This window comes from Oryctolagus cuniculus, chromosome 3, assembly GCF_964237555.1.
Source record: "Oryctolagus cuniculus chromosome 3, mOryCun1.1, whole genome shotgun sequence".
Lineage (NCBI taxonomy): Eukaryota > Metazoa > Chordata > Mammalia > Lagomorpha > Leporidae > Oryctolagus > Oryctolagus cuniculus.
The window spans coordinates 24,284,878-24,299,100 of NC_091434.1; the positions used below are offsets into that span (position 1 = coordinate 24,284,878).

The 14,223-nt window shown below is 35.6% G+C and overlaps 1 protein-coding gene across 2 annotated transcripts in view; it reads left to right on the forward strand.

Moving 5' to 3' along the window:
* The window catches only part of ABCA12 (ATP binding cassette subfamily A member 12), a 183,853-nt gene that overhangs the window by 107,855 nt on the left and 61,775 nt on the right, over positions 1-14,223 (forward strand). For both annotated transcript variants that reach the window (XM_051848235.2, XM_051848234.2), the window contains exons 16-22: positions 2,725-2,889; positions 3,212-3,422; positions 4,649-4,788; positions 6,488-6,607; positions 10,334-10,424; positions 12,373-12,552; positions 13,097-13,412. In XM_051848235.2, coding sequence (XP_051704195.1) covers positions 2,725-2,889; positions 3,212-3,422; positions 4,649-4,788; positions 6,488-6,607; positions 10,334-10,424; positions 12,373-12,552; positions 13,097-13,412 — 1,223 coding nt within the window. The remainder of the gene's footprint in view (positions 1-2,724; positions 2,890-3,211; positions 3,423-4,648; positions 4,789-6,487; positions 6,608-10,333; positions 10,425-12,372; positions 12,553-13,096; positions 13,413-14,223) is intronic.

Sequence of the window (14,223 nt, forward strand, 5' to 3'; positions counted from 1 at the left end):
ATGTTTTAAGAGTAGTTTCAAATTATCCCATCTTAAGTCATCATCATCATCTCACATTTTTATTTCTGCAATTGTCTCCTAACTGGTCTTCCTTCCTCCACACTAGTCCCCCACTGCCCTGGTCACCACAAGCAGCCACAGTGATCCTTTGAAAATTTAAGTCACATTGTGTCACCTTTCTGCTCAGAACCTTTCTTTTAGCCGTTCCCCATTTTATCCAAGGAAACCTGAAATCCTACAAGGGCCCTAGTTATGTAATTACTCCCCATCTCTAAAACACCTTTTCACACTTACTTACTTCCTGGGCCCACTGCTGCTTTTGGCACCACTGCACGGGCACCCTTCTCATGGCCTTCCATTCGTCATCACTCACCACTGACCTGCTCAGTAAGCCCCACCCTATCGGCTCTACAGCACTCCCAAACCTCCTTCCCTGTTTTTGTGTTTTCTATTACATTTTCAGAATATGCTATATTTTATTAAGGCTTTTTGTGTTTTAAGTTTATTTTCTGTCTACTCCGGCTAGTATGAAAACCTCATAAAGGCCCCTTGATTCATTGAAATATTTGTAGTGAGAATGTTCAAAATCTCTTCTGTTAGCAATTTTGAAATACAATCCAGGATTAACAGTGGTCATTATGCTCTGCAATAGATCTCTGAGACTCATGCTCCTGTGTGACTGGGGTTCTGCACCCTGTAACCACCATCTCCTCTTTCCTTGTCCTTTCCACCGAGCCTCTGGTCATGCCATTCTACTATTTTTGTGAGTTCAACTTTTTCAGATTCCACTTATAAAGTAGACTGTGCAGCATTTGCCTTGATGTGCCTGGTTTATTTCATTTAGCATAATATACTCCAGGTTTACCTATGTTGTTGCAAATGAAGATTTTCCTTCCTGTTAAAGGCAATAGAGTATTACATTATAGCCATACACCACATTTTAGTTGAACTCACTCTACCTTTGTAGGTTTCCCATATATCCAAAAGTAAAAATAATATCCAAAAAGTTTGTCCCATTTATTTTTTTTTTGAAAAAAAATTTTTTTTTGACAGGCAGAGTGGACAGTGAGAGAGAGAGACAGAGAGAAAGGTCTTCCTTTTGCCGTTGGTTCACCCTCCAATGGCCGCCGCGGCCCGTGCGCTGCGGCCGGCGCACCGCGCTGATCCGATGGCAGGAGCCAGGTACTTCTCCTGGTCTCCCATGGGGTGCAGGGCCCAAGCACTTGGGCCATCCTCCACTGCACTCCCTGGCCACAGCAGAGAGCTGGCCTGGAAGAGGGGCAACCAGGACAGAATCCGGCGCCCCAACCGGGACTAGAACCCGGTGTGCCGGCACCGCAAGGTGGAGGATTAGCCTAGTAAGCCGTGGTGCTGGCCTGTCCCATTTATTTTTATCTGTTCTTTCTATTAAATCAAAAACTTCCTGAGTTTTTGAGATAATGCCAACTTATGCATCAATATATATCAATTGTCTTACCCATGCTAGAAATATAACATTGTCCAAATGAATGGTTTTTTTTTTGTTGTTGTTGAATAAGTGAATGAATTAAAGGATCAAATTACTTTCAAACTTTTTTTTTTTTTAAGATTTATTTGATTTATTTGAAAGACAGAGTTAGAGAGAGGTAGAGACAGAGAGAGGTCTTCTATCCACTGGTTTACTCCCCAAATGGCCACAGCTGAGTGATCCAAAGCCAGGAGCCAGGAGCTTCTTCTGGATCTCCCACGTGGGTGCAGGGGCCCAAGGATTTCAGCCATCCTCTGCTGCTTTCCCAGGCACTTTAGCAAAGAAGTGGAACAGGCAGGATTCAAACCAGTGCCCATATGGGATGGCAGAATTGCAGGCCATGGTTTTAACTCGCTGCACCACAGTGCTGTCTACTTTCAAACATTTTCCATATTTCTTTCTTTGGTACATAAATATTATTGGATTAAATTAGTAAGACATAAATCACTGAACTTTTTGTCAGAGTTTTTCTTATCTTTAGGAACACATATGATATCAGAGTACATATATAAAGGAAGAATTCCATAATTGACATTTGCCTTTTTGACTTTAAAAGAATTTTTGCAGCTTACTTGAGGTATACTTCACATACTACAAATTCACTCACTTTAAGTATATAATTAAATTACTTATTTTAGTAAAAGAAAAATAGAAAACTATACAACTATTACCACAATCTAATTCTAGAACATTTCTATCACCCCAAAAACGAAACCTTGAGTCCATCTGCAATGAGTGCTCATTCTAACCTCTAGCCCAGGCAACCTCTAATCTACTGCCTTTATTTGTAGATTTGCTTTTTGAAGAATTTTCTAGAAACTACATCAGCCCTTGTGTCTGGCTTCTTTATTTAATGTTTCTGAGTTTATATATATATATATATATATATATATATTATAACTTATATCAGACTCTCATTTCCTTTTATTGTGAAGTAGTATTACCTTTAAAGCAAATATTTAGCTACCCGTTATTAGGGTTATTTTTACTTTTTGGATATGATAAATAATGCTGCTATGAACAATGCATATGAAGCTTTGTGTGGACATATGTCTTCACTTCTTATAAGCAAGTATCTAGGAATAGAATTGTCAGGTTGTATAGTAAGTTTATGTTAACTATTTAATAAACTTTTCAAAGTGATTGTACCTTTTTATATTCATATCAACAATGCATGAGGTTTTCTCTACATCAATCATTTATTTTTATTCTGTTAGGTGTTTTTTCCTAGAGAAGATCAAAAACCTGTGGAAAAAATGATAGAACTCTTCATAAGACTGAAAGAAATTCTCAATCAGATGGCTTCTGGCACACATCCGTGGCTAGACAAAATAAGATCCCTGAGACAAATGCATCTGTCCAGAAGTGTTCCATTAACACAGGTAGAAAAGTTACCAGTAATATTTTTGCTGAAAAATTTCTTCTTTCATATTCACTTTTAAGATGAGTTGTAATTCATTTAGCTACCAATTTAACATCTTGGAAAAAATTACCTATTAAAAACTCTTCTACTCTTGCAAAATTTTTGGCCACTGAAATTGGTGAAGCTTAGCATTCTGCATTTATATTGGGGATACAAATTTTAAAGGAATCATGAAAGCTACAGATTTTTATCTCCAAATATTATCCAATTTTCTTCCTATATTTTAGTAGTATTTATAACTCCCATAATGTGAATAAATTATGGATTTTTTTTTCTTACAGGCCATGTACAGAAGCAACAGAATGAATACACCACAAGGATCATTTACTACCATCTCCCAAGCCTTGTGTTCCCAAGGAATTACCACTGATTATTTAACTGCCATGCTGCCCTCTTCCCAGAAGCCAAAAGGCAATCATACCAAGGATTTTTTGACTTACAAATTAAGTAAAGAACAAATTGCTTCGAAGTATGGAATTCCCATACATACCAGTGAGTATACTTCAAAATAAGCTCGATCATTTGTCTTAATGACTACAAGAACATTGTCTATTCTGTCTTACCATTTTATGATAAATGAAGTAATACTTTTTTTTACCAAGAATAAAAATAGAACATAGTTGTACAGCGCTTGCCACATGTCAGGCATGTTTTATAAATTAACTCATGTGCTCTTCACAGCAACCCTATGAGTTAAATTCCATAGTACATCCATCTTAGTAAGAGGAAAAGAGACACACACAGGTAAAGTAACTTGGCACAGTCATCAACTTGAAAGTATAGCCTTAGAGCTGTCATTTAATTCCAGACAGTATGCTGGAAGCCTATCCTCTTAACCACAATACTATATAGTCATGAGTCCTTTAACAATAGAGGCATATTCAATAAACATGTGCTGAGACGATTTTGTTGTTGTGCAAACACAATAGAGTGTATTTACATAAACTAAGAAAGCCATGACATCATTGGGTGGTATAATCTTATGGGATCATTCTTATCTATGCAAGCAGACATTGACAAAAACATTAAGTGGTGTATGACTATATTTAGTATTTGTTAGTCTTAACTACTATGCCTTTTTTGCCAGTAGATAATTTTAAAAAACTTGCTTTGAATCTGTTTGGTCAATATTTTTTGCTTAGAAATTTATATCAGATATAGCAGAATTGCATGAATACAGCAGGACTATCAGCATTTAGTGACACATCAAAGCCATTAACTTACTCCATAAACTTTGAGATTAAAATGTGATTAGTGGAGCTCCTCCAAATATATGGATGCTTAGTACAGTGATTGGATTGACTAATTTATTCATCTTTTTATTCATTCAACAAACATTTATTGAACCACTCTTGTAACTGGTACTGTCCCAGTAGTATGTTTCCATGCATTTTTAGAAAATTAAATGGCAGAAATGGATATGAGTTAGTGATATGATCAATGACAGAAATAGGTTATGTTGGAAGCAATCTGAAAGAGATTTTTAATCTTAATGGTCTTATCTCATCTTGGAAAAAATATCCACCACTTATCCTAGGCTTGCTTATTTCTCATCTCAAAAAGATTTGTTACTATGCTTTCTTACTTTGATACCAGGCGGCTGTAAAGGAAGTGCTACATCAAGTGTTTTGGGAGTAATAATAATAAGCTCATTTACTGTGAGGAAATACACTTGAAATACATTTATTACATGGATTTGTTTCACTTTTTCTTCTCAGCACCATTTTGCTTCTCCCTTTATAAAGACATCATTAATATGCCAGCTGGACCCGTGATTTGGGCTTTCCTGAAACCTATGTTGCTGGGAAGGATTTTATATGCCCCACATAACCCAATTACAAAGGCAATCATGGAAAAGGTATGACTAATATAATGTAAAGTTTTATTTTCAGCATTAAAGTGATTACTGAAGTAGTCAACTTCTAGACTTAGTTTTGCTGACTTTATTATCTTTGTATCTTACTACTATCATTATTACTCTTGGTTTTCTGAAACTCTTAATTCTCAACTTCTGCCATCGATGTAGCAGTGTAGAATGAGTTGCAGATGTTTGAAGAGAAATGAACCATGCTGACCTTTGAGAATGAGGTTAGTCAAAACAAGACTTTAGATTTTTCAATTTATCTCAAAAACTGTAAAAGTTTTCTAGAACTGACACATAACTTTCAAATAATGGCAACAAAAAAAAATAAGGCAGGCTCATTATTTAACTGGTTTAAACAAAACAATCCCTGAAGAATGGATTCTTCACTTCATATTTGGTTGTACAATTTAATATCTCATATAAAATATGAGTATAGATAAAGACATCAACTATATTTCTCATCAACTTCATTTAGCCATAATAGCATTTCTTTCTCACTTTTAAAATTGGCCTTACATATTTGAATTACAAACCTAATGCTTTTAAAATTAGAGTGAAAAATGAAAAAAAATCTGCTTTACAATTACTTGGTCATTCAATTATTGTTTATGTGAACATAATATTTTAGGTCTGTATAAAAGTGGACAAGAAGCTAACAGTGAATGTTCTTTAATTTTACTGCTTTGGATGCAACACCTTATTTGCTTTATTAACTATACACTTCTATGAAATTTCACACAAATGAAGTCATACACATGCTTATTTTCTAAGACACTCTTTTTTTTCCTTTTGTGCTTGGCTCTCACCTCTGCTTTTTCCCCTTTCTTCTTCCTACTCTTCCCTTTAACATCTTGGTATTCAAAAATGCATATTTCTATAATATCATTCCTCTAATCCCTTATAGATTATTATACTGTACACATATTCATATAGCAAGTTCTTGAGTCATTGTTTGCACTATTAAAATGAGGTTGCATTACAATTATTTTCTACATATTGCTTTTTTCACAAAAGAATACTTTGTAGAAATTTTTGCAACCTAAAAATACAGTTTAATTCATTATTTTTGAAGATTTCAATTTGTATTTTTGTAATATGGAATTCTCTCATTTAATCCTGAGTTGTTGGGCATTCACTTTGTTTCTAGTGTTTGCTTGTTTGTTTTTTGCCAATGCAAACCATGTGACCACAAATAATCTTGTGAATATAGTTTTGCATAGTGGTGTTTTTATTTCAAAGTAATGAATTTTCAGGATTGAGAGACTGAAGGATACTGTAGTTTATTTTGATAGCTGTTGTCAGATTGCTTTCCACAAAAGACTGTAATATATCTGTTCCCACCAGCATAGTATGAACTACTTGAACTAGGGTATTTCTTTAGTGTTAAAATTAAGTGTGGGTAAAATGAAGAAGTTGTGAGAACTCCAGAAGGCATGCATTCATTTTGGCTGTAAATTTATTTTGGACTTGAAGCAAACCCTACATTTTCCAAAATTTTTATAAATGATCTTAATCTTAGAAAAGCTGTCATTTAGAACTTTTGACCATGTGGAAAATTCCTTTTTTTTTTTCTTTTTTACTAACGCTACTATTTATAACTTTTTAAAGTTATGTAACAAAACAGTAAGATACTTTTTTATAACACAGGAAAAATACTAATGGACTAGATTTCTTTTGTTTCTTTGTCTTTAAGTCTAATGTAACTCTGAGGCAGCTGGCAGAATTAAGAGAAAAATCTCAGGAGTGGATGGATAAGTCGCCAATTTTCATGAATTCCTTCCATCTGTTAAACCAAGCAATTCCAATGCTCCAGGTAAGAGATGGCTTTGTCATTCACCATAGAAGGAATTATAATTTTTTGAGATTTTAATCTCCTTCATTATCTGAATGGGCAGGTAGTAACTTAGAATCCATATTCAGCAGATTAAAACTGCCTCTTCTCCAGAGATCAGATGTGAGATAGGAGAAAGGATCTGTCACTCAACATCCTCTATCACCCTCACCTCTCCTGTTGCAGCTCCTCAGTCTGTGGTTTAGAGATAAAACATTTTACAACTTAAACTGGTGATACATCTACTGAATCAGTTTTCCAAAAGTAAAATCTTACAATAATAGGTTTATGTTATTCATTTCTCTCTTTTAAATTATGTTTTGCTACATTCACTGGACTAGAATTTCTAAAATACCAATATTCTGTAGACTTCTTTGGTTTATATATGACATATATTACCAAATTACAAATTTATTTTAACATATTATACAATGGTGTTCTCATCAAGTGTATGTCAAGCTCAAGGCCACATAAGCCTTTGTCATTTCTGGCAAAAGTATTCTAACAGATTGACCCTTTCAAAATTTAGTCCTAATTAATCCTTATGCTCACTCTAGGTTAAAGGTCTGACAACTCAGAAATTCAACTGAATTTCAACTGAAATTCAATGAAGATTGGTTGAAAAGTGTGACTTACAATTCTTATAAAAGATTCAGGGTGTTCTGAAGATGCTGCAACTAGCATGGGGGAAATGTCCCCCAAAACAAAGCAATTGACAAGTAAAATTCAAGCATCAGAGTTAGCTTAGTTATGGATGGGAGAATTGAAATTTGGCAAGGCCAGCGCTGCGGCTCAATAGGTTAATCCTCCGCCTAAGGCGCCGGCACGCGGGGTTCTATTCCCGGTCGGAGCGCCAGATTCTGTCCCGGTCACTCTTCTTCCTGTCCAACTCTGCTGTGGCCCGGGAATGCAGTGGAGGATGGCCCAAGTGCTTGGGCCCTGCACCCGCATGGGAGACCAGGAGAAGCACCTGGCTCCTAGCTTCGGATCAGCGCAGTGCACAGGCCACAGCGGCCATTGGAGGTTGAACCAATGGCAAAGGAAGACCTTTCTCTCTGTCTCTCTCTCTCACTGTCCACTCTGCCTGTCAAAACAAAACAAAACAAAAAAAAAAGAAATTTGGCAACAATGATGATAACCAAAGAGAGGCCCTTGGAAAACTGATGAAGCCCTATAACTTTTAGGAAAAAAAAAATCCTTCTTTATATCAAGAAGTTAAACATATGAGTTGAATTAAGGCTGTTGTATCACAAAATTGTCTGAACAATTGCATTGTAAAGATGCTTTACTCAGTCTGTTTTCATGATCAATTAGTGTAATTATAATTACAACCTAAATTTTATTATAAAAAAACACAAAATAAGTTTCTAAAATAGAATTAATCCATTTAATAAATATAAAATAGAAAAAAAAAACTTCTCCTTAAATATCTTCCCTGCAATTTACTATTACATTTTGGTTCTAATTTTAAGGATACTCCATTTAAATGACCTTTTGGAGTAAGTTTCAGAAAACAAAGCCTCCTTAGATAGTACTTTATTGACATATGTACTTCCCTAAATGTAAGATTGCCCTGTTCTCCTAAAAATTTTTTTCTGTGAAGAGGAAAAATAAAGTTACATACTATTTTAGTAAGGAAATTTTTTTATCTAAAGTAGTGAGTTAAGAAAGGACATGCTTTTTATATGATTGCTCCAGAGTACATTTTCTAGAATCTCTGTGACCATGTTCATAAAGGGAGCATTATCTGATGTACATATCTTTGTTCTATTGTAGATTTAAATAAATTATTATTGTTTTTTGTTATTGAGCAAAATGTTAGGTAAATATGTACAGAATTTGAAAAGCCAACCTTTCCAGACCTGGTTCTCCACTGTGAGCCCTTAGGCAAACAACTTATAGTACTTGAGTTGCAGTTTATGAATCTCTAAAATGAGACCATTGATAGTTACTTCACAGACTTGCAAGGACCATGTGTTTGGAAGCATTTAGAAATTGGTGTATTACATACCATGGGTTAGACTATAAAAGAAATAATGAAAGAATGGATCATCTCTGAATTGCAACTAGCATCATGCTTTGCTTGTTAGTAATAACCTGATTCAAATTTTCCAGGACACACAAGTCAATTCCTGGTAAATAGATTTTAAAGGACTCTATTATCATGGCATGTAGCTCTATGGCATTCATCAGTCTGCATGCTACAAGCTACTTGTAGAACCCTCAAAAGCTATGGAACTAGCAAATTAATCTTATTTATATATGTTCTGTAATATATATTATTCTTAATTATTCATCTCTATGTTCATAAAACAAAAGAAATTGGTAAGTATGAGTAATGAGTGGTACTCAACTGTGCTCTGAAAGGAAAACCAATGGAAGCCTAGCTCACATAAAAACACAGCCATGAAATTACATCTCAGATAAATAAACATTCCTTTAATTCAATTGAATTCCCTCTCTTCATCTTTCTCTTTGGCCCTTTTTATTACTTGTGTGTACTTTGGAAAACTTAAATATCTTCTTTAGCACTAGCTTTGTCACCTATAGTATTTATTTAAATATGTTGTTGAAAACTAAATGAGAAAGTCAAATTAAATTCTAGAAGATAGGCCGGTGCCATGGCTCACTTGGCTAATCCTCTGCTTGCGGCGCCGGCACCCTGCGTTCTAGTCCCGGTTGGGGCACCGGGTTCTAGTCCAGGTTGCTCCTCTTCCAGTCCAGCTATCTTCTGTGGCCCAGGGGGCCAGTGGAGGATGGCCCAAGTGCTTGGGCCCTGCACCCTCATGGGAGACCAGGAGGAAGCACCTGGCTCCTGGCTTCAGATCGGTGTAGTGCTGGCCGTAGCAGCCATTTGTGTAGTGAACCAATGGAAGGAAGACCTTTCTCTCTGTCTCTCTCACTGTCTAACTCTGCCTGTCAAAAAACAAAAAAAAGAAAAAAATTCTAGAAGATAGTATCCTGCACATAGTAAGAGCTCAATAAAGAGTAGCTATTAGTTCTTCCACAGTGATAGAAATTATATCTCCTAATTTGGAAGATAGCTATGAAAGTCTTTATATTTTAAAGCTACTTTTTTAAAAAGTCACATTTCCTTGAATATGGACTAATTTAAATTTTGCCATCAGTTTATTTCTCCATGTTCATGCATTTGCACTTATAATAACATGATATTATGAGAACATTGATTGATTATTTTGATGAGATGAGTCATTCATCCCCACCTTATTGAAAGGTAACCTGGAGCTGGAAAAGGTGGGGTACTGGGAAGAAGGAGAACTAGAATATAAATAAGTTGTGATGTCAAAATCTGTAGACTTCAGAAATTGTTTTTATGTGTTCCATTTGAACAAAATTCAAACATGAACCTTACCATTGTGTATTGCGTACTGTAAAAAGAGGAATGTAATACTCATGAAGAAAAAATCTGTGCAATTGTATATAATATCCTAATACTGATAATTATGTTCACATCTGGCTTCTTTAGATGTTAACCAATTTGTGTCCATAGGCAAAAATCCAGTCTTTCAAGATATTACTAGTTGTGCACCATGCCTTTCCCAAGGATTTGTACATTGGCCTTTGGAGGAAAGTGCATTGATAATGCTCAGTGGTGGTTACTTCAATTCTTGTGGTGGTTGTTAGAGAGACATAATAAACCTTGTTTTCTTCTTGTGTTGTAATAGATTTCCTCTTATTATTTGTTAGAATACTCTGAGGAACCCCTTTGTGCAAGTTTTTGTGAAGTTCTCCGTGGGACTTGATGCTGTGGAGCTTTTGAAGCAGATAGATGAGCTTGGTGAGCCCTGGTTCATGAAACTTTTGTTCACTAGTTATGTCAGAAATGGGAAGAACACTGTCCCCTGGGAGAAATTCTTTTTTTATTTCCTCAATATTTAGTTGATAGCAACTTACTCAAAAGAAAAGCAAGACTCTGAATATTTTGTTCTATCTTCTTCCCAGTTAGTTGTACAATTACAAGTACTAATGCAAATTTGGACTCTCAATGTCTGTAGTTAGTTTCAGTAATTATACTGCAGTGTACATCATGTAAATTCAGGTTTTTCTTCAATCATGCATAGGTAATGAGAAGTAAGGACACACTTTTTTACAGGTGCTTCATAAAAAGCAAGTCCTTATAGACAAGACATGATGAAATGATTTATTTTTGGTTACATTTAACATTTTATCTCTACTGGCTTCAGTAATCACTTGACTAACCCAGAATGTAACTGGGTTGCAGAGGTCTGTAAAGAGGTAACAGAGTTAGCAAAAGCAAGACAAAGGCAATGGGAGTACTCAAAAGTAAATAGCCATACATCAGTATTCAAGGTTGGGTCTTCCTCCCATGGTCATTTAAAAGGAGTTGGCTGCTGAGGATCAAAGGAAGCTGTCTGAACTTGTGCATCCCCACCTTCAACGGAAGGGATGCAAGACATCTAATTCACTCTGTGTCTGATTCACTGTTGCTATGCAACCACGGGTATGAGGAAAGGATTGAGCGCATCAGAATTTGGCAGCAGTAGAGCAAATGGCCCCTCCTCCTCAGCACTGCTGGGACATAAATGACTTGGGTTAGAAACCAGGAGGTAGGAATTATGCCTACATTTGTATGGAACATCACTGTGCCCATTTTTTTGAAAGCTGATCCAGTTTGATGAAAGAAAAGTGCTAATGGATTTATTCTCTAAAATATTATTTAGGTAAGGGATCATTTGATAAAAATATCAGGGATGAACTACAAAATTCTCATAGAACTTGGCATTCCTAATTTTTGAAACAGAAAGATAAGCTTAGAATTTAAAACATGATTAAAATGAACGCAGTAGTGACACTTTGTGTATGTATTATGCATTATATATATATATATGTTATATAAGATACATACATTGTAACTTGGTGTCTAAGAGGTTGTAGAGTTCAAACATGGGGGCACTGTATCCCTAAAGCCTGTCTTCTGTCTACCAGCGTTTCTAAAGAATCCTCTGGTGTCGTGTTGATTTCTGTGGCCGCTGGAGGCCGCTGTTCAACTACAATTTACCCCTCCCCCACCAACATCTACATCAAGTAAAATATTTCACTTTAAATTCTAATAAGAAATGCATTTTAGATGTTGATCTCTGTGAGAAATTTAGTCTTTTTTTTTTTTTTTTTTTTGGACAGTGTAAGAAACATGTTTGGGTTAGGGTGCTGTGAGGAGGGATTTCTGATATTCACAGGCTTCTTGGTATTCATGATGATCAAATCAGTAAAAATTTAAGTGGCCAAATGAATTGTTAACTTGCATTTTTATTTTTACCCTTTGTCCCAGTTGATTTTCTCACAAGGAATCATGAAATTGAAGAGCAATTAAATTCTCTCTCTTCCAGAGTAATTACTAAAATAAAATCTTGATCATTTTGTTTGGATTAATATAGATATCAATAGAAGTAATACAATAATGATTTAAATCACACAATATTAGAAAGTTGCAACTATATAGCATAAAGCCTCAGATCTCTTAAGTGTTTCTGATGCACACCTTATCAAATGACATAGTTTATTTATTCTACAGATTCAATATAGACTTTCCTCTGTTTCAATTGTCCTTTCACATTCCCTGTGCAGACATTGCTGTCTTATCTATTCTCAATGTTACCACTGGTTTGTCATTTTCTTTTTAACTATATTTAGATGGATTTTTTTAAAAAAATATGCATTTGTACTTTGTAATGTGTTTTTTAACCCCTTTTGGTTTGTTTCTTTAGATATTCTGCGGCTGAAATTAGAAAACAACATTGACATCATTGATCAGCTTAACACACTATCTTCTCTGACAGTAAATATTTCCTCTTGTGTATTGTATGACCGTATTCAAGCATTAGAAACCATAGATGAAATGGAGAGAGAGGCTAAAAGGCTCTCTAAAAGCAATGAACTCTTTGGAAGTAAGTGTTTCTCTTTGTGCTAAAATTGGCCAAATTTTTTCTTACCTCTTTTAAACAGAGCTCAGAAGAGTAGTGTAGGGGTCACTGCTCCTTCTGATGTCTTTAGAAATGAGAATCTTTCATGTAGTCAACCAACCCTATTGTCTAAGTACAGGGGTTCTTCAACATATGTCTAATTTCTTTGGTGTAATTAAAATTAAGAATGTAAAAGACTACACATTCACAGGGTAAAGTTGAGTCCATTTTCATAATCAGTCAAGATTATTCATTTAAAAGTGTGGGTTTTTATAATTTTAATAAGTGGCTTAGGGTGATGTATGTGATCTGGTCACTTAGTTTGTGATTATACTCTCAAACCCCAGCTTTGACTTGCTGAGGTTGACAACTCTAATTAACCATCCTTTCTGTAAATTAGGAGCCTGAACCTACTGTCATGTTACTAACTCAATCAACTGTTTGGCTGCCCCCTATGTGTACCCTATAAACAATGAATAATGCCAGCCATAAAATAACCTTTCTGCTGTTGTTGCTATTTTATCTTTAGGTGTTATTTTTAAGCTTCCCTCTAACAGAAGCCGGCACAGAGGCTATGACTCTGAAAATATCTTTCTTCCTCCTGTCATAAAATATACCATCCGCATGAGCCTCAAGACTGCACAGACCACACGAAGCCTAAGAACCAAGATCTGGGCCCCGGGGCCACACAACTCTCCATCACACAATCAGATCTATGGCAGGGCTTTTGTTTATTTACAGGATAGTATTGAAAGAGCAATCATTGAATTGAAAACTGGCAGAAACTCTCAGGAAATAGCAGTTCAAGTTCAGGCAATTCCTTATCCATGCTTCATGAAAGACAAGTAAGTTTGCAGACTTTGTGTTAACTCATCAACCACTTTTCTGAGACCTGAGTTCTGCTCATTTATACTGATATATCAAGTGAAAGAGACAATGCTTAGTAAACATTTGCCATATACTTGGTACCTGGGATGGAAGATGCCTGAATATTTCTTCAAAGAAGAAAATACAGCATTCTGCCTTTTAATAGGTGTACGACCATAATGCCTTTCATATATAAATAGAAAGTCTATTGCATTCAAAGTGCTTTTCATATATTATTTTGTTTGCCCCACCCAACAACCTCATAATTGGGAGCAGAAATTATCATCCATGCTTTTCAGATGAAACTGAAATTCAAAAAGGCCACGACCAAACCTAAAATATGTAAGCAGTTGGAAGAAACATTACAGGGGAGATATTATTAATAAGGGCCTTTGTCTAATGCTAGATCCAGAACTGCGTTGAGATTGGATCTAGATCATGACAAAATTCATTTCACGAGTATTCTTTAATTGTTTACCCCATGCCAAATGGTTTCTCAGGAAACAAACAAACAAGTTGAATAGGGCCCCAACTCCAACTGTGTCCCCACCAAAAAGCATCTCCCCTTCTCTGATGATGACCTGTCTGCCCGCTAAAGTAACAATGACTGATAGCAATGTAATGTTCCATTAACATCTGCACTTTTCCTAGGAGACATGAAAGTAATTCTTTACCCTTATGGATTAAAAATGAAATGGTGTTGGGACATTTCTCCAAGTGAAAGTCTCAGTGGAGCCCAACAAGCAAAATAGATCAGTGTTGAGTTCCTCTTGCAGCAAACAACTGTCT